Source organism: Meriones unguiculatus, chromosome 3, assembly GCF_030254825.1.
Source record: "Meriones unguiculatus strain TT.TT164.6M chromosome 3, Bangor_MerUng_6.1, whole genome shotgun sequence".
In the NCBI taxonomy this organism is placed as follows: Eukaryota; Metazoa; Chordata; class Mammalia; order Rodentia; family Muridae; genus Meriones; species Meriones unguiculatus.
The window spans coordinates 172705657-172725339 of record NC_083351.1 but is presented as its reverse complement, the minus strand read 5'-3'; the positions used below and the strand labels follow the sequence as shown (position 1 = coordinate 172725339).

Genomic DNA, 19683 nt, shown 5'->3' with positions numbered 1-19683 from the left:
GGACTACTCTATTCCTGGACCAGGATAGACTGGCCAGTATCAATCCCAGCACACATTCTGCAGAGAGAACCCTCAGTCGGGTATAGTTAACATTTACTGCTGAGAAAATGACTCCCCAAGCCCAGGAGATACCTCAGGTCAGGAAAGTGACACATAAGCGTGAGGGCTTGGGGTAAAGTGCTGCACAAGCCTGACCACCTGGTTTCACAAGTTGCTCTCAAACGCATGCCAAGCACAGTTTTGTCTGTACTTGAGCACAGTGCTATCTATGCGCATGGATTCCAACACCAAGATGCAGAGGTAAGAGGCTCCTTGGTGTTCTAGCCTAAGTGAACTCCAGATTTGGTGAGACCATCTCAAAACATAAGGTGAATGGGCCAGCAAGATGGTTCTGTGGGCTGAAACACTTGACAAGCCTGGAGACTCGTGCTGAGGGGAGAGAGCCAGTGCTTGCACATGGACCTCTGACCTCCACATGTGCCCTCATTTTGGCACAGAAAGAAATGAGTCGTTTTTGTATACAGAAAGTTGGAGATACATTGAGGAAGACCTTGATATCAACCTCTGGTTTCCAAAAAATCCTGTGCACATGTGCACACACGAACAAAAAACCAAAATGACTCCAAGCAAGTTTAACTCCACAGCCAGTCACATGGGATTAGAACAATGCCTTTTTACAACCATTCCCCTAAAACCATCTTTAAGAAGAGAATCAGGCTCAGGTCTATATAAATAGATTGTAGCAACCATGTTCCCGAAGTGAGCAATGCAACTACCATTGCAAGCGCTGTGTTCAGATAACACTCACTGGTATAGAGAGGGCATTTCTTCTCAAGTTAGTTTGGGGCAGTGTTGACATAAGCAATTACTGGTTTATTGACAGTAACTTTACAAAATTTATTCCCGGTATCTGATGTTACAAACTTTAGGGTCTTTGAGATACGCAGGATCCTTGTATGTCACTGGCATAAATCCTGTAAAGAGATAATTAAAGTTCTTGACAAAGACAATGAGCAAAATCTTAGATCAATTCCATTGTGCAGGTACACTTACCCATTTTCTGAGCTCTCTTAATGGCCTTTGTTATTTCTCTCTGTTTCTTTCCACAAAGACCTGTGCAAAGATAAGAGGTGCTTTCTTATACATCAGAAAATGTTAATGCTACATGTATAACAGTTTTTTTGTTGTTTTGTTTTGTTTTTCCTGTGAAGAACCAGCAAAGTAAATCATTTGTGGGTTCTTTGGTCTCTCATACACTCAATTCTGTTATTACAACTTAATGACAACCATGTGGCCCTACGTAAGAAGAGAAAAAAAAAAAATTTCAGTTTCAATACAACTGCCAGTTGCTGACACTTAAGTTTTAGTCTAGAGATGGTCATTTTAAAATAAATTTAGTTTTATTAATTTTTATTGAGTTCAGATGCCTACAGAAGCCAGATGTGTTGTATTCCCAGGAGCTGGATTTACAAGTGCTTACGAGATACCTGATTACAGTGCTGTGAACTTAACTCCAGTCCACTGTAAGAACAGAAGACTAAACCAAAGATACAGTTTTCCAAATTTCTGTATGTTGTTACCCTGTAGCTAAGTGTGAGTAAAGGCAATATTTCCTTGCACTACAGAAAACTCTCCCCAAAGACCTCACTTCAGTCCCTGTGGCAGCAGGTTTAATAGTGATTTGGCATGATTTGAAGACTTGCCAGTCTCCTGAAATAACAGAAACAATGTGATTCTTACGTACACGTAATTTTCTATGATAAAAAAGGTACCTGTTATGTGCCTTCCGTAAATGCATCCAGTGAATGGAGAAATAAACTGGGACAGAAGCTGTGGGTTATGTTTGGAGGAAAAAGTACTATTAGTATATTTGTTATTCAACATAGAGTGTGTAAATTTAAAAAAAATTATAAACCAAGTTAAGTCAACATTTAATACATTTCAGACAAAATAACATGAAAGGAAACACCCTGTAGCAACAAGGTATCTTTTGAAAAGTTAACATGTAGTGTATCAAAAACTTCACATGGTCAAGTAACATGAATCAGTAAACCTGTCCTGTGGCTCCCGACTCCCAGGGGCATCTAACACACTGCTGCCCATAGCCATTTACTGCAGCACTCCCAGCATGGCAGGCTATCACGTGAGCTACTTGGAGACAGACTAGGGCATTTAATTTCTTCTGGGTGTGTGTGTTTTAGATTTATTTATTAATTACACAGTGTTCTGCCTGCATGCATACCTGCATGACAAGAGGGCACCAGATCTCATTATAGATGGTGTGAGCCACCATGTGGTTCCTGTGAATTGAACTCAGGACCTTTGAAAGAACAGCCAGTGCTCTTAGCCATCTCTCCAGCTCCCTCTTATTGAATGCTTTATAACACTTTCTAGATACTAGGTACTGTGCTTAGTTCTTCCCACAATCGTCTGCTGCAATGTAGTTTTTATAATTTTCTGCATTTTCTCCATTCAAACATCTCTATCATTTTACACCACTATGTAAACAGTTAACTCTAATATTCACTTTCCCCAAATTTGTTACTTTCACTTTTGGTTTTTCCAGACAGGGTTTCTCTGTGTAGCCATGTCTGTCCTGGAACTCACTCTGTAGACCACACTGGCCTAGAACTGAGAGAGATCCACCTGCCTGTGTTTCCCCAGTGCTAGGATTAAAAGCGTGCATCACTACGGACTAGCTAAATTTGCTGCTTTTAATTTGCTTAAAGTTTAAGGAGAAATACTATTTAATGCAATAGCATATGATAGTAAACTGCAAAGGTCACAAGAAGAGCTTTTCCTGAAGCGCTCGTGTCTGTCAATGCGCAGTAAGCTACTGGGCAGAAACAGTGAAAAGGCAAAATACTAAGCCAAATAATAGTGAAATACTGAACTGAATAGACACAACACAGGAAATTATAACAAGACTTGATATCATGAAGTTGCTGAATCTGTCCTACATACAGCCTAATGACTGTGACATAACCTGAGAAAATGCAAAGAGCAGAATCCCAATCAAGTATCAGCAGTAAACTCAACGCTCACCTGTACATTCTTATAATCTACACGTTTCTCACACAAGACACACTTCTTAAGAGGCTCCTTATAGGGGTTTTCCATTAGGATTGGCTAGGATTAAAAAAAAAATAAAAGTCTCAAAATGTGTTAAGACTGAGGAAAGTTAAAAACTACAGCTACATTTATACTTGTTTTGTTTTTTGTTTTTTGAGACAGGGTTTCTCTGTGTAGTCTTGGCTGTCCTGGACTCACTTTGTAGACCAGGCTGGCCTTGAACTCACAGAGATCTGCCTGCCTCTGCCTCCCCAAGTTCTGGGATTACAAGTGTGTACCACTACACCTAGCTCCATTTCTACTTTTTTCTTTTTTTTTTTTTTTTTTAGTACAAGTGTTTTATTATGTGTCAATCTAGCTAAAGAGAGATTACCAGGTAAAAAAAATTATGCAATGGAGTATCATTTCTGAAGAAAAGGACTTCCAAGATAAGGAAGTTGATAAAGTTGTTTTGTGTGGATTGCAAAAAACAAAGCATCTAAGGCTATTTAAATTTAATTCAATTAAAATTTATTTTAAGACAATTCTTTACTATACATATAATTTTATCATTCATTTTCTTTTAGATTTATTAAAAGTATGCATATGCTAAGTTATTTACTCATCCCCAAATTTTCTGTAAGGTGTTTTTTTATTATTTCATTTTATAGATAATGCTCCATGGCTTACTACAACAATAGGTTGTTAATATCCCATTTATGGACTGCTATATAAGTCTCTGTGGGCCCTTCTGGCTTTTCTTTCCTTGCTGCTTCTGACACAGTGCCTCCCTTTAACTGTAGGAATAGTTGTCACCAGTATAGACATTTGAAACTTTTAAATATTTGGTTAGCATTCATTGTGTGAGATTACATTTGTGTACATATGTTTGTGTGGTGCAGGGATGTGTAATTATACTTTGTTCTTTTTACCTTCTGCTCTTACGCATCCTGCCTCTCCTCCTGTTGGTTCCCTTCTTCATCCCCAATAACACCTTTTTCTGCTTTTAAAATAGGATTAACTAACACAACATATGTATTCCATGACTGACCTCTTTTATACCGCTGCCCTTTCAAACTCTTTTCTCATCACAGTCCCTTTACTATGTTCCTGCTCCGTGCATTTTATTATTGTTGTTATTATTGGTTTGTTTCTTGGATAGGTTTTCACTACGTAGCCCCAGCTGTACTACAATTTGCTTTGTAGCACACAGTAGTCCCAAACTTGCCAGCCTTCTGCATCAGCCTTCCAAATGCTGAGGTTACAGGTGGTACCACCACACCCTCACACAGGGTCTTAATTCAGAAAGGGCTTTGAAATCTATAATCTTACTTGTGATACATTAGTGTGATTGTGTGCATTTTTTTCCTCTGGAGAAGATAGAGAACTTTTATTAGTCACATGACCTAAAAAAGAAGAGTACATTTCCTTTGTTCTTTTAAAGTATGATGTATGAATTAAATGACTAAGATGGATATACATTTGTTTAGACAACTTCCTTGATATTTAATAGGTCCTTAAGATTTCTTTTCTTTCTTTCTTTTTTACACTTGATTTTAGCCAAAAGACCAGAAAGTGATTTTTTGTTGTTGTTGTTGTTGTAGCCCAGGGTGGCCTCCAACTCAAAGGATCCTCTTGCCTTAGCTTCCTAAGTGTTATTTCAAAATGTGTATACCACCATTATCTAGCTTGCCTTGAATTTTCTCAGTCTAATGTATATGCAGTTGAGATACAAGCTGTATTCTTCTCAACTCTAGCTAACTACTTATATGGTGTGATGAGGGAGGTACCCTCATCCATGTCCAAACTTTAAACCCATAAAAATATGCCTACAGCTTAGAAGCAGCTGATTAAATAGGAAATGCAAAAGTTTAATTTAGATCTCTTATCAAGGTAGCATGTCAAAATTGATGAGATAAAGATAGTGACATCCCAAATTTCTGTTATCTACAATTATCCTATCTACCCAAGCTATCTTTAAAAATTCTCATATTATATTCAATATTTAGGAAGAAAAACAAATTACAGAAGCCTCTAATCTAGGCTTACCTTCAAAACCCAAGTGACTATTGTCAGTAAGTTATACTTTCCGAGTTCAAGGTAACCATTATTTGTTTTGTCCTATAGCTAAAATCCAAATATACAAAAAATTAGGCTGAGTTAGGAATTCATGGAAATGAATTAGTAATATGAATTAGCAAGAAAAATCTGGGACTGGCTAGATGTTGGTAGCTAAAGGGACTTGCTGCTCTTACTGAGGAGAGGAGTTGGAATCCCAACATCCAGTGGCTCACAACTACCTCTAATTCCAGCTTCAGGGAATCCCAAGCCCTCTTCTGGCTTCCACAGCTCCCCTCCCCAAATGTGCACACAAATAATAAAATAATGTTTTCTTTAAAAAATAAAAAGTCCTTACCAGGTCCTTATTGCTGGCTACCTGATTATACTGTGAACAACATCTTCTCCACAGCGCTGTAACTTAAGAGAAATGGCAATGACACAATTATTTTCATTCACTGAATATCTCACAAAGACACTTGATTTTCAAAAAGGCTAGATGAATCAACAGGTACGATGTAGTTCGGGGCACGGTGGTGCACTACCTTTAACCTCAGCACTTGGTAGGCAGAGGCAGGTGGATCTCTGTGAGTTCCACGACCGCCAGAGCTACATAATAGTGAGATCCTGTCTGAAAACAAACACCCCCCGCATGGCATGAAATACAGGTTTCGTATTCTTTTTACTAAGTGATAACATCCTGTTAGTTTGGGACAAAATACGGTTCGAAATGAGGGATTCCAAAGGCTTTGGATGAAGAACATCCATATATTTCCTCTCCTATAAAACTTCAAACCTTTCTTCAGTTACCAGCTTGTAATGGAAATACGTATAGAAGCAATAGAAAAGTACTGTCATTCCAAAGGGAAAATAAAAAAGATTCAAGTGCCGATAGAAAAGCACAGGAACAAACACTATAAGTTAAGAGATGACTACATCTCAAAGTCCTCTTCAGCTCTAAGAAACCAGTCTAGAGCGACTCGAGCTTCCCACCCATCTTAAACCTAGCCGTATCGAAAGTCATTTTGCTAACAGCAAAGACGCCATCGACAATCGGAACCAGACTGCGGCTGCAAAGCTACGCCTGACACTTTACCCGCGTAAGTTCCGCGATCTGTGAGATAGACAACCGCTGTTGTCAAGCTCTTCCTCCCGACAGCGCTGCACACAGCAGCCATAGCTGCCATGGTTCTCCGCCTTTCCCCTTCCTTTCTTCTTCCCTAAGCGCCCCGACAGGTCCCTTCCGGTACTTTTTCCGTGTTGGCCCCGGAGACTCTTTGCAAAGGTTCCGGTGCGAACACGGCCAGGAGGTCAAGCGCGGTACCTCTGTGTTTACGCGCTCCCGGGGCCGGAAGTCACGTGGCACACAGGCTCCACTGCGAAAAGATGCAGAGCTGATGCTTGGACCCTCCCTGCTCAGGACCGCGGAGCGGCGACTCTAGCTCGCGTCTGGACCGAGGGCGGCCGGGTCGCAGGGTCGCTCGGCCCTTGTCATGGAGGACGGCGCTCCCCGCATCCGCCGGCGGGTGTCTGTCCGCAAAAGAAACCGCGGAAGCCTAGAGAGCCTCTCTGCCGCCCCCGCCCCGGCCGAGCTCCTGCCCGCGGAGGACCCGGAGGAGGAAGAGGCAACCGGGAGCCGCAGACGGAAAACCGGGAGCCCGGAGCCCGCGCAGGTACAGCCCTGCCGATTCCCCGCCGAGCCTGGTCCCGTCATCACCCAGGGCTGCGGGGCCGCCCCGCGTCCCCTGCCCCGGCCACAGCTGCGCGGGGTTGAAACCGCTTTCTTGACAGGTGCACACGCAGACCGGCTGGAAGAGTGGCCTTCTCTTGCTCTTCTCATCTTTGCTATCCTTATTCTCTCCAGCACTTGGGAGACACTGCCTTAAAGCCCCGACTTCTAAGTGGATGTGAAACCTAGACACTCCCCTCACCCCCTGTCGTAAAAACTGCTCGCGGGGCAGGTAACTGGCTTGACAGGACAGGCCAGCCCTTCGGAGTGCCTCGTTTCTACTTTACTAATAGAACTTTTTATTGATGATCCGTTACGTGCTGGTTACTTTATTAAACTAACCATATTGTCTAGTAACTGGGTCCTGGGCACTTGGGAACTAAAGTTCTAACTCATAAATATTACCTCCCAGATTACTTTTTTTTCTATTGAGTAAGCCACCCAACATGAATGCACACTCTTGTCTCAATTCCAAGTTCAGAAAAGAATTTCCTTCTAGTGTCTAGTGGTACAACCATGATGTGGTAACAGGCCAGCCTCCAGTGATTGGGCCGGAAATACCGCAGTTTTCAGGAGCATCTATTCAACTGACAACCTTAGAGATGGTTGTCTTCTCTTCCTTAATGCTTTAACACAGGCTTTCAAATCCCAAAGGCTGGGTTTGGGGCCTCAGCAGTGAGCCTGGGGCAGGCACTGGGCTCAACTTCAGCACCAATATAAATAAATAATTTTGAATTTCAGTATCACCCTTTGGGCTGAGCTGGGGATGTAGCTGAGTTGGTAGAATGCTTACTTAGCAAGCATGAGGCCCTGGATTTGATCTCAGCACCTCATAAAACCCAGCATGGTGCTACACTCAGGAGATAGAGGCAGGAAGATCAAAATTCCATAGTCTGTTATTTGAGAGCCTGTCCTAGCTCGAAAAAAAATATATATTTTTAAGCATCCTGATATCTCATAATAATCCAGCAGTACTATTTAGGCAAGTCAGTTCAACTCTCTGGGCTTGTTTCTTTTATCTGGGGATGATAATATGTATTCAGAGGATAATGTGCATGTAGTGATATATTTGTACAGTCCTTCGCTGGAGTGTTTTTTACTCTTTATGGAGATGGAATTCATTTATGTATCTTTGCTTCCAGGAAAATGACAGTGAGGAAGACATGTTTGGTGACCACGACAGCTTTACAGAAAATTCCTTTTTAGCTCAAGTTGATGACTTGGAACAGAAATACATGCAACTGCCTGAACATAGGGACCACGTTACAGACTCGGCCACCGGAGCTCTCTGTGCAGGAGACACCGGAAAGAAACTCAGTGTGAGTGCTGTAGGTGACTTGACTGCCTCTGTGACTAATGAGTGTGTACAGAGCCAGAGTGATGTGCGTGTCCCTGTTGGGCCAGAAGCTGGAAACGACCTCTTGTTTGATGTGCCTTCTTCTCAGATTTTATACTTTGAAAGTATGCAAAACTCTTCAAATGATTTGGGTGACCAGTCTACTAAGGAAAGAGTCGGAAACTCACATAAGCCATTGAATGAAGAGTTGGCCTGTAGCCGTGTAGAGCAACCTCAGCAAAATAACGACGCCTCTAACGTTAGCACTTCTTCAGAGACGAACAGGAGGAAAAGTATTAAAGACAGTCTCAAAAGTGCCATGACTGGGAATGCCAAGGCCCAAACCCCAGTGATTTCTAGGAGTAAACAGCTCAAAGAGACTCTCCTGTGTGAGGAAATCAGCATTGTTAAGAAAGCAATTGAGTCACCGTCAGATGACCTTGGCCCTTTTTATTCACTCCCCAGCAAAGTGAGAGACCTTTACGTTCAGTTGAAAGGAATCAAAAAACTATATGGTAATACGTTTTATAAAACAGAAACGAGATTTATAATTCAGATAGTATTATGGTATTAATCTAAACCAGTGGAAGCGGGTGGTTCCCTAGTTCTGTTTCTCATCTGCAATGATCAGAGTATCAGCTTGTGTTAGCCCTGCCTCCCTATCATGGACGTCTTTCCTTCCTGTGTATTGTCCTTCTCAAGTGAGAGTCTGGGCTTTGTCTCCTGCCTGCATAGTCTTCATTGCACTTACGCTCTATGCCCTCTCTTAAGTTGTAAAGAGTAAGGTATCTAAGCCCAGACATCCTTTATGCTTTTAGCTTTATGCTCGCCTCCTGACCTCACCACTGAGTGTTCATCCTTTCCCACTGTGCTTCTGACTTTCCTTCTGCTCTGAGGACCTTTTATTATTTCTTTGGAATTTAGTTGTTTCAGTTGCTTAGAATGCCTAGAATCTTAAGTGAAAGAAGTCAGTAATAGCAGTTTATCACACTTAAAGACAGCTAAGATTGAAGTGCAAAAAGACTGCAGTGATAATAATTATGTGATGTTTTTTCAAAAGTCTTGGGTCCTTGCATATATTTCAGATACACTATTTTAGACACAGGGACAGCCACTGCCTTACTAGTTGATCACTCTGTCGGCTGTCACTTCACAAATATTTCTGGAAGGCCTTTTGGGGAACTATTGAACTATTTGAACACATGGATTTTCAACTCAAAAGACAGTTAGGTTGGAGAAGTAAAATGACAGGAAAATAAAATCTAACTTTAGACAGGAAGAATCTAAGACACTAACTGGATACAGTGGTGTGTGCCTGTAATCCCAGCACTCTGAGATGCTGAGGCAGGCAGATCTCTGTGAGTATGAGGCCAGCCAGGTCTACAAAGTGAGTCCAGGACAGCTAAGGCTAAACAGAGAAACCCAGTCTCAAAATAAATGGACAAGACAGATAAATAGATAGATCTAGGACATTTTAGATGGCTCAGCAGCTGAATGCTTGTTCCCTCAGGGCCGGGATCTGGTTCCCAGCACCACATGGTGGCTTACAGCCATCTGTAACTGCAGTTCCAGAGAACCTGAGGCCCTCTTCAGACCTCTGTGGGACTAGATTATGACTCATACACATAAACAAAACATCCAAGATACTCTAAATTGAGAGGCACATGGCCTGCGAGCCAGCAGTCCAGAGCAGGAGATAGTGTGTGTACCCCTGCAGTCTTCCCCTCAGGAGGTGGAGGTCAGAAGATCAGGATTTCAAGATCATTCTCAGCTCCAGAGCAAGTTCAAGGCCGGCGTGGGCCACATGAGACCATGTTTCAACAGTGCCAAAGGAACTGTCCATTACCCTTTACATGCTAACTTTCTTTTCTCTGCCCTTTTCCTACTGGCTACTTTGCTCAGTCTGAATCTGCTGCCAGGGTGATTCCTTGAGGGCAGGAGTTCAGGGCTCTGCCTTTTTTGTTGTTGTTTTGCTTTTGGCGTGTGTAGGCATTTTCTAGTACTAGAGATTAAACCCAGGACGTTGAACGTGATAGGGTCTCTGCCACCGAACTACATTCCCAGCCTTCATGTTTTAAAACAGGAGCTCACGTAGCACAGGTTTGCCTCAAGCTCATGATCTTCCTCCATCTGTGTCCCAACTACCAGGACTATACAGGTCTGTGCCACAGTGCTCAGCGAGGACAAAAATGGAACTCAGTGTTTGACATCACTAGCACTGTACTTGGTATATTGTGCCTTATAGAATCCCCAACTGCCTCTTTTAACTCTAACATGTTACCTAAACAGTACCTTATCTATTAGAAAAAACAACAAAAACAGGATAGGGCAAAACAATTGTTTTGTAGTGTAGTTAGATCCTTTGCCAAATACGTGACAAATTAGTTGAAAACTGGCTGGCAATACCAAACGGAAGGACTTTGTTGACATTTTTAATGCTTTGGTTTATTCATGACCTGTAGATCAAACCTAAGAGCTTAAGCACACACTTTACTGCTGAGCTTAATATTTTCAAAGCAAAAAGTCCTTAAGTATTTAAAGAGTCAGTAAAAGAGAAAGTTGTTTGTGTCTATTATTCAGATAACTGTTCTCATGTCTTATTTTGGGGAGGGGTCTCACGGTAGCACTGGCTTGCCTGGAACTCTATTTTGATCAATCTGGCCTCAAATTCACAGCAATCTGCCCGTCCTTTCCCCCAAGTACTCAGGTTAAAGATCCACACCACCATTCCCAGCTTCACTTTAATTTTTAAAACGATATGTTCAAGCCCTTTAGGGTAAATTTGGAGTTTTCTTAGATTCAGTTTTTAACTTTTCTCCATGTGTTTATCTTGTGTAATTGTATGTGTGTGGGCACGTGAGTCAGAAGATGGGTCCTTGGGATCAGACTTGGGCTTAGCAACAAACGACCTTACCACTGAACCTTCTCACTGGCCCAAGATTCCCATATTAAAGCTGTGAATTACATAATTGCAAAAACGTTTAACTTTGCCACCCCACCACCACCATCCCCCCCCGTAGTACCTGTTAGACAATGATGCGGGAAACATTCTGCACGTACTGTATATACCCTCTCTCGTGTTGACGGAGAGTCCTAGAAGAAATGCTCATAGTCATTCTGCATGCCTCCATACCGCTTTCCAGAAAGGTTGTGGGGCCGGTGTTCTCACAAACTGTACAGTGGTTTCTTCTCTCTGTACTCGGCTCTGGGGTTTCTGTGTGGGCTTTTTCCCTTCCTGTTTGTTTTGCTGATCCTGTAGATTACAGTATTCCTTTGTTCTCCTGGTTTTGTAATGAAAAACTACTACTTGGGCTACAGAGAATGTTCAACAGTAAAGAACCCTCACTGCTCTTCCAGGAAACCTGGGTTCAAGTCTCAGCACCAGGGTAATATATAACTAGTCATTGACATGTGTGCACACACACGTGTGCATGCATACATGTATGTGTATGTGTGTCTGTGTACATATACATATAGGCAGACTAAACAGCCACACACACACACAAAAATACTAGTATGCGTTTTGAAGATTGTTGATACACGTTGTCCAGTTACTTATTTCCATTATTATCATCATTTTGATCCAGGGCGCCATGGAACCCCCTCTAGTTATGTAACTGAGGATAAACTTGACCCTCTGATCTCTCTGTCTACACTACCCAGGTGCTAGGCTTGCAGGCACAAGACAGTATGCCTCTTTCATGGGGTGCTGGTGATCAAACCCAGGCCTTCATACATGCTAGGTGAGCACTCTTCGAGCTGAATTATGTCCTCAACCTTTAAAGTATTCTTCAGAGCACTGGTGTTCACATACTGTTATGCTTTCATCACTAGTTTTCACATGTTACACTTTCATCAGTTATTTCTCACTGTATTGGGGGGGGTGACCCTGGGTTAGCAGTTAGTAACTGAAGCGTTTTATGATTTAAATAGTCCTTTTTAAAGATGACATTTGGACCAATCAAATACCATTAGGAACTGATGGACCATTATGGTCCACTCAGGTCCATAAGAGAGCTAATGAGATTTTTCTGGCTTTCGAAAGATCTTATGAATTATTTTTTCTTCTTCCCCCGTTCCTGCCTGAGAAGCTCTTGGATGGGTGAGGGAGGTAAGCTTGTGACTTTGTAGAACATAGGAACAGTTTAGAAGGAACACAGGTCCTTGCACTGCGCTTCTCTAGATAACGGCCCCTGTCCAGGCCACTGTGCCCTGCTGGAATTGGAGACCTGCATCCGTAACTCTTGTTGGGTGAGCCAGTTCTCCACACGCTGACAAGCTGTGCCCTCAGACTTGCTGCCTGTGCAGTCAGAGGCACATTATCCTCGGAAGAAGATTGCCACATTGAGATACTTGATTCTTCTCAGAATCAAGGATGCGGAAGGGGGAAATAATCTCTTGTGCTTTTCTTTAAATTCTACAGACTGGCAGCATACTTGTTTAACATTAAGTTCTGTGCAAAAAAGAAAAAATTTAATATATTCCTTGCCAACGAGTGGCGGAAAAACCCTTGTGGCTGAGATTTTAATGCTACAAGAACTGCTCTGCCGACAGAAAGATGTTTTAATGATCCTTCCGTACGTGGCGATTGTCCAGGAAAAGGTGTGTGTGTTTAAACAGTTGTTACTTTCTAATGACATTTGAAGATCTAAAGCTAGCATAAATGGATTAACTATTAACTGATTCATGATATTTTTAGGATGTGCAAAACTAGCACAGAGTATTTTCAAACAGTAATTGTTTGAAAATATAGTTTTGTGGGTTTTTTTTTTACTGTTGATTTGAACAGTATCTTAACTATTCCATTTATATTTAGCCAGCATTTTCAAGCAGAAACTAGCTCCTTAACTCATCAGAATGAGTCAGTTTGATGGGGTTTCTTATATAAAAGGAAACAAGTAAAATTTATTTTCATATTATATAGTTTAAAAGTTAACACATGTCAGGGTTGGAGAGATGATTAAGAGCCCTGGCTGCTCTCCCAGAAGACCTGGGTTTGGTTCCAAGCACCGTCATGGTAACTCACAACCACCTGGAACTCTAGGCCCGGGGACTCCATCGCCCTCTTTGGCTTCTGGCAGTGCATGCACACAGTTCACAGATAGACATGCAGATAGAACACCCACCCTCATATAATAATTAATTTCAAAGTTATATAGACTTGCTTTGTAAAGATCATAAACCCAGCAGTTGTTAGATAGGCGTTCCTAGGTTAGACCCACAGATGGAGGAGGTTTTCTATTAAGAGACTACCTGTGAGCACTTGTAACTCTGTCTCTTTTGTTTGTTTCTTTGTTTAACTAATGTTCTAGATTTCCAGTTTATCAAGTTTTGGTATAGAACTTGGGTTCTTTGTTGAAGAATATGCTGGAAGCAAAGGAAGATTTCCTCCAACTAAAAGGAGGGAAAAGAAATCGCTGTACATTGCTACCATTGAAAAAGGGCATAGCCTGGTGAACTCCCTGATTGAAACTGGAAGGATCAGCACGCTAGGTCTGCTTGTCGTCGATGAGGTTGGACAACATCTTGTTTATTAAACTAGCTCATTTCCCAGCTACGGTTTGGATCCTCAGTAACCCAAATTAGTTAGCATACAGAAAACACAAGCAGACACACTCCATGCTGGATAATCTTAAATTTGTTCTTACAGCAAATGTTTCTTGAATTCTGAATGTGTGTCTGCAGAGACATTTTATATGATTCTTACTGAATCCCAGATGTGTCAGGATGCTGCCCCAAATTTTGCTAACCTAAAGCACTAGTGATAGTGCATATAAGTACTAGAGTCCTCATATCCAATACATACTCATTCTGCACAAAGTAGCTGTTTTATATAGACAGTTCATGAAAACTGACTTCTTTTCTCCCCACTCTGACCTCTAAATCTCATAGTTGCACATGATTGGTGAAGGGAGCCGTGGTGCCATACTGGAGATGACCCTGGCAAAAGTCCTCTACACGAGCAGTAAGTATTGACTTCTAGTTGAGTTCCAAGCCTGACTTGTCTAGTGTAGATAAGAAGAGCTTTACGAATGCAAACCCAATTACAGTTTTACCACTTGCCTCCTTTATTAGCCTCCTCCCTTTCTGCATAAGCCCCGATATTTCTAGCACAGCCTCTCTTGGTCAGTTCTCTGCTTGGGTGTTCAGCTTCTGGTCTACCTTGTCCTCTTCCAGGCAATAACCTGAATGGACACTTCAAGACATGAGACAGGATGAATGGAGAAACATGCTAAGGCTTAGAGCTTTGTTTCACTGTGAGTGATGGTGTTCTTTAAAGATCTATGTGTAAAAGTGCTCTATCTACATGCACACCTGCACACAAGAAGAAGGCATCAGATCCCATTATGGATGGTTGTGAGCCACCATGTGGTTGCTAGAAATTGAACTCAGGACCTCTAAAAGAGCCAGTGCTCTTAACCGCTGAGCCTTCTCTCCAGCCCCTTGTTTTTGTTTTTTAAACATGGTTTCATGTAGGTCAGGCTAGCCTTGATCACCTGATCCTCCCATTTCTACCTCTCATGTTCCGGGATCCTGCATCACCATACCTGGATTTTCAAAATATATTTTTTTAGGTTGACAACATAAGAGACTTTCTACATAACAAGAAAATTTGCGACTAACTGATAGTAATTTACCACTGTAATTCTGCACTCAGGAGGCCGAGGCAGGAGGATTGATGTTACCTTTAAGCCAGCCTGGGCTACATAGTGAGCTCCAGGCCAGTCGGCACCATATGATCAGATGCTGGTGTGGCTTTAAGGAGTCTGGGGCTCACCTAGCTGTGAATGCTCTGCAGCCGTCAGATGCAGAGCCACGGTGTGTTTGTGCCTGCTGGTTTGTTTACAAGTTTCACGACGTGTCCTTTCAGGCTGCCTGAATGGTCTAATTCCTTATTTAATGTGACAGTATAAGTTTGGCTGTATTTCTGATTTCTGGCCTGGAAATTGGAAATCCGTAATGGTCTAAAACTTTTTGGGTGCTATTATAACACCGCAAATGGAAAATGTTGTTGTCCTCATCAGATGGGACACAGTCAAAACGCAGTCGCAGTAAAGCATGAAAGTTAGCTTGAGCGGTTAAGGCACACACAAAACAAGCCTTGTGTGGTCAGACTTGGGTCACGTCAAGATTCTTCTTTATTTGTATGCAGATATTCCAAAATTTGGTAAAAATCCCGAATATGAAACATTTCTGGTCTAAACATTTCAGATGACGGATTTCAACTTGTATCCTCATCCTCATCTCTTTGTTCCCAGGTTCCAGACCACTCAGGCAGAATATAGCACTGAAGTATTGCTGAAATTACTCTAGGACATAAATGGCACATTTTTCCTAATTTTTTTTTTTTTTTAGAAACAACCCAAATTATCGGCATGAGTGCAACATTAAACAACGTAGAAGACCTACAGGAGTTCCTTAAAGCTGAATATTACACCAGTCAGTTCAGACCAGTATGTACCCAAGGTTTGCACTGTATTGGTTATTATGCATCCACCCTAGAAACAGAAGCAGTGAACACAGTGTCACCTGTGAGGCCTGGTGTGTATACCACCTGCAACAGTGACTGGAGGGTGAGCCCCAGGGAACATTTATTGAATGAGTCTTCCCAGAACTCATTTTATGAGTTCAGATACTCACATCTGCGTATCTGAAGTCGGTTTTTTAATTGGGCAAGATTTCATGAGCCAAGCTGTCAACACTGAGAAGTTTACCTCGGTTCTTACTTTAGCAACAATGTGCTAAAATCAGCACAGCACGGATGATTAGCATGGCCCCCATGCAAGGATGACATGAAAATTATTTAAACACTCCATATTTTTAGTCTCACAAAGCCCCACCCCTAAATGCAGAGCTATTGCCAGTCAATGGCTGCTAAAACGGAGAATCAGTGCTGGAGAGACAGCTCCTTGGTTAAGAGCACTGACTGCTCTTCCAGAAGTCCCAGGTTCAATTTCCAGCAGCCATGTGATGGCTCACAAAGTTTTTATATACTCTGGTCCCATGGGACTCTGCCTTCTGACCTCCAGTGACACTGCACACGTGTGGTGCACACACAGAATGTAGGCAAAACATCCATGCACATAAGTAAGTGGAATAAAATAAGACAAGGAGAATCAGGCTTCTCAAGGATGAGCACCCTGATAAACCAGTTTCAAATGGTCAGACCTAAGCACTTATACATACAAGCAATGCTAAACGAACTCGTGTGTGAATGTTTGTGTGTTAGTGTGTAAATGCTTGTGTGTGTGTGCACAATAATTAAAAAGAGGTCATGAATTTGAGAAAGAAAAGAAAACAGAGGGAGAGAAGGGGTGGAAATGATTTAATACATGTGTATGTGTATGGATTCTGAAAACATCTTTTCCCTTAAAGGAAGCAAGTTTCTTAGCTAAGCTGGATGGTACAGACATGTGACCCAGCAGTCAGGAGGTTAAGGCAGGGGATCTTGAGTATTAGGCTAGCCTGTGCTACATACTGAACTCAAAGCTAGCCTGGGTTGTCTAGCGAGACCCTGTCAAGGAAAAAGCTTTTAAAATCTTTTCAAAGCACTTTTCAAGTGCTTTGGTAGCTCAGTACTTGTAAAAAATAAAGTAAGGTTTGACATGGATTATTTTTCTTTTCTTTTTCTTTTTTTTTTTTTTTTTTTTTGCTTTTGTTTTTGTTTTTGTTTTTGAGAAAAGGTCTCCTCTATCCCAGACTGGCCTGGAACTATTTGCCTAGCCAAGGATGACCTTGAACTCCTGACCCTCCTGCCTCTATTTCCCAAGTGCTGGGGTCACAATTCATCACTGTACTTGGCTTACATGCAGTTAAATTTAAACCTAACAGCAGCATTCCCGAGTGCTTGGCTGAAGTAAAAGGTGTAATTCATAGTTACGTACACAGCGTGTAATAAACATGCACTGTCTGTTTCAAGTGCCAGTATGGGTGTTCTGTGTCTAGGTATTCAGAAAACAGTTTTTGGAGGATCACGAAATAGTACCTTGAAATTTCTTGTTTTTACACTTGTACAAAATATTTAAAATTTCAGGAAATGTTTTCTGACTGTAGATGTCAAATTAAAAATCTCCTTGTTTTTGGTGCCTTTCATCCCAGGCAGAAGCAGGTGGATCTCTGAGTTTAAGGCCAGCCTACAGAGCAAGTTCCACGGCTATCCAGACAAACCCCATCTCGAAAAACCAAGGGGGAAAAAAAAAAGCATCAAGAAGCCAGTTGATACAGTCCTGGCCTTGCAAGCGAGGAGCCCTGAGTTCAGTCCCCAGAAAAGCCAGGCATGCTCCACCCTCTTATAATCCGGTGCTAAGACAAGGCCCAGCTGGCCTGGCCTCCTTGGCAGTCTTCAGGGAAGTGAGACCTATCTTACAAACTCTGTGGGCAGTGCCTGAAGAATGGCAGTGAGGTGTGGCCTCCCGTGCATGTGTGCATGTGAGCGCTCGTGCATGACACAGGGAGCTGCGAGTATGCACATACACGCCTACACACATCTCCCACCAAAAGAAAACCTGTCACAAGCCTTCTGTCTGTACGTACTTAAGTGGCATTTGAAATTAAAAGTGATGACCAGCACAGAAAGCTGTAGATTTTTTTGTTAAGAAATAATACAAAAAGAGAGAAAATGTGAGGATTACCATCTATTCCTTCATTTATTCTTTTTTTTTTTTTTTTGTCTTTTGAGACCTTCATTTATTCTTAAGTACTTGCTTACTTTTTAATCATGTGTATGTGTCTGAGTGAGTGTCTGCCATGTGTTTGTGGTGCCTGTAGAGACCAGAAAAGGGTATCACACCCCCTGGAACAGGAGTTATCGGCCGTTGGGAACTGTTGTGGGTGCTGAGAGCTGAATTCTGATCCTCTGGAGGGCAGCAGGCACTCTTAACACTGAACCATCTCTCCAGCCTCTCAGTCCTACTTCTTCCAACAAATACAAAAGTATCTGGTTTCTTTTGGAATGTATACTATTCAAATCAGAAGTAATTGCTCAAGGATATTCCTGTTACTATGTAAAGGAAAAAAGAGGCAATGGGAAATGACAGATTTGGAACTTTTAGGGTGAAGCCTGTCTACCATGTCCTAGAAAAGCTGAGGTGTTTGTGTAGCTACCCTTGTTGAAATGTTTTATATTAATTGGCTGTTTCCTTTTAACTCAAGGTCGAATTAAAAGAATACCTGAAAGTAAATGACACAATATACGAGGTAGACAGCAGAGCTGCGAATGGCGTGACTTTCTCACGTCTCCTCAGTTACAAGGTATGATAGAAACCCTTGAATGCAGGCTGCCTCCTTTGTGCCAGGTGTGCTAGGGCCCTGCAGCGGACTCGTGTGGCTTATATTTAGGGGAAAACTGGATGTGGAAGGGTGCGTGATCTGCCACTGACAACATGCTACTGATTGAATGCAGCTGCTTTCCTCTTTGTTTTGTTTGCGTTGACAGGGATCAAGCCAGGACCTCACACGCAAGGCACACACTCCCCCTGTGTCCTCGTGAATCCTAGTGTCCTAGACCCTAGTTCCAGGCTTAGCATCAGATCATACTGGAGTCCTTCCTCGGGCATGTCTTTGTGAAGAGGATCTTTTAGAGCTGCTGTGTACAGTACTGTGTGAGAACTAGAACAGGACTGTGTGTAAACTAGTAGAACCGGATGGTGTAGAGCCGACTCTAACTAGTCTGAAAGGGCAACACCACATGTCCACACGTCCTGTTACCAAGCGCTTGTGTTAGTTAAGTAGGATGCTTTTTACTCACGTGACTACTGAATTTTGAGGAAGTACTTGCTAGGTTGTTTGCACCTGTCTAATTAATGAACCAGTAAGATGTCTGTTGGCTCCGGAACTGTGAGTATTTGGAGACACATCCGTTAGATAATGTCATTCATCCAGAAACAACGAAAGAATAAGGTGTAGTCTGTAGTGGACACGTTGGTCTATAGAGGGGTTCATGTCTGCAAGCTAATGGCTTACACCTGGTTACTGAAAAGGGAAGCAGTTCTATCACAGCGTTAGAGTTTTGTGAGGTTTATTCTAAATCCATATCTTAGTTTTCAGCAAAGTAACAGGCACCAAGGAGCTGTTAGGTGACTTTCCTTTCCTTTTATGTCCTCTGTGTTCCTCCTCCCTGCCTAGTGTGACAGACTGCCATAATTCACTGTAGTTTTTCCTTTATTTCTGAAAGTGTTAGGGAATCTGATTGTATTAGTACTAGAAGTTGTTTATTCTTGTTGTATATTAACAAAAAAGAAAAAAAAAATGAAAGTCCCAACCATTTTATTTTACCAGTAAAGACTCAGGGGTCAGATGCTGGGGTGAAAACCTGCTAGCTCAGAGAGGAAGAGAAAGTACCCAGCTGACCTTCCTTCTCAGCTCAGGTCCAGATAGAAAAAAAAAAAAAAACCAAAAGACTCACTAATTCAGCTGACAGCCCAGGAGGAGAAGGCCAGAAAACTCAAGGCCAAAGGCTTATTAGCTCAAGGCCCAAACAGCCAGGGAGCTGTATAGCTAAAAGCTCAAA

General features: G+C 42.1%; 2 protein-coding genes and 1 non-coding gene across 8 annotated transcripts in view; 2 read left to right on the top strand and 1 right to left on the bottom strand.

The window, feature by feature from the left end:
• Window positions 1-852: 852 nt before the first annotated feature.
• On the bottom strand, window positions 853-6371 carry Mrps18c (mitochondrial ribosomal protein S18C). The gene is made up of 6 exons (XM_021646108.2): window positions 6206-6371; window positions 5468-5529; window positions 3046-3129; window positions 1773-1830; window positions 1054-1113; window positions 853-974 (listed from the first exon to the last, which is right to left on the bottom strand). The coding sequence occupies exons 1-6, from the start codon at window positions 6294-6296 to the stop codon at window positions 898-900; spliced, it is 432 nt and encodes a 143-aa protein (XP_021501783.1). The 5' UTR covers window positions 6297-6371; the 3' UTR covers window positions 853-897.
• Window positions 6372-6394: 23 nt separating this feature from the next.
• Helq (helicase, POLQ like) overlaps window positions 6395-19683 on the top strand; it is a 38216-nt gene continuing 24927 nt past the window's right edge. Inside the window, exons 1-8 of one of the 6 annotated variants that reach the window (XR_009590983.1) lie at window positions 6395-6782; window positions 7981-8689; window positions 12598-12776; window positions 13487-13687; window positions 14067-14139; window positions 15531-15628; window positions 17274-17700; window positions 18327-18425. Coding sequence is in view for 2 of the 6 variants with exons in the window: in XM_021646106.2 (XP_021501781.2) it covers window positions 6603-6782; window positions 7981-8689; window positions 12598-12776; window positions 13487-13687; window positions 14067-14139; window positions 15531-15628; window positions 18327-18425 (1539 nt within the window). In the remaining 4 variants the exon portion in view is untranslated. Of the gene's footprint in view, window positions 6783-7980; window positions 8690-12597; window positions 12777-13486; window positions 13688-14066; window positions 14140-14351; window positions 14861-15530; window positions 15642-17273; window positions 17701-18326; window positions 18426-19683 lie in introns of those variants that run through there. The other 5 variants (XR_009590984.1, XR_002476739.2, XR_009590982.1 and 2 more) reach the window with 5 other exon arrangements.
• On the top strand, window positions 15896-15997 carry LOC132653287 (U6 spliceosomal RNA). Its single transcript, XR_009591063.1, has one exon. It is a non-coding gene; the product is annotated as a U6 spliceosomal RNA (small nuclear RNA).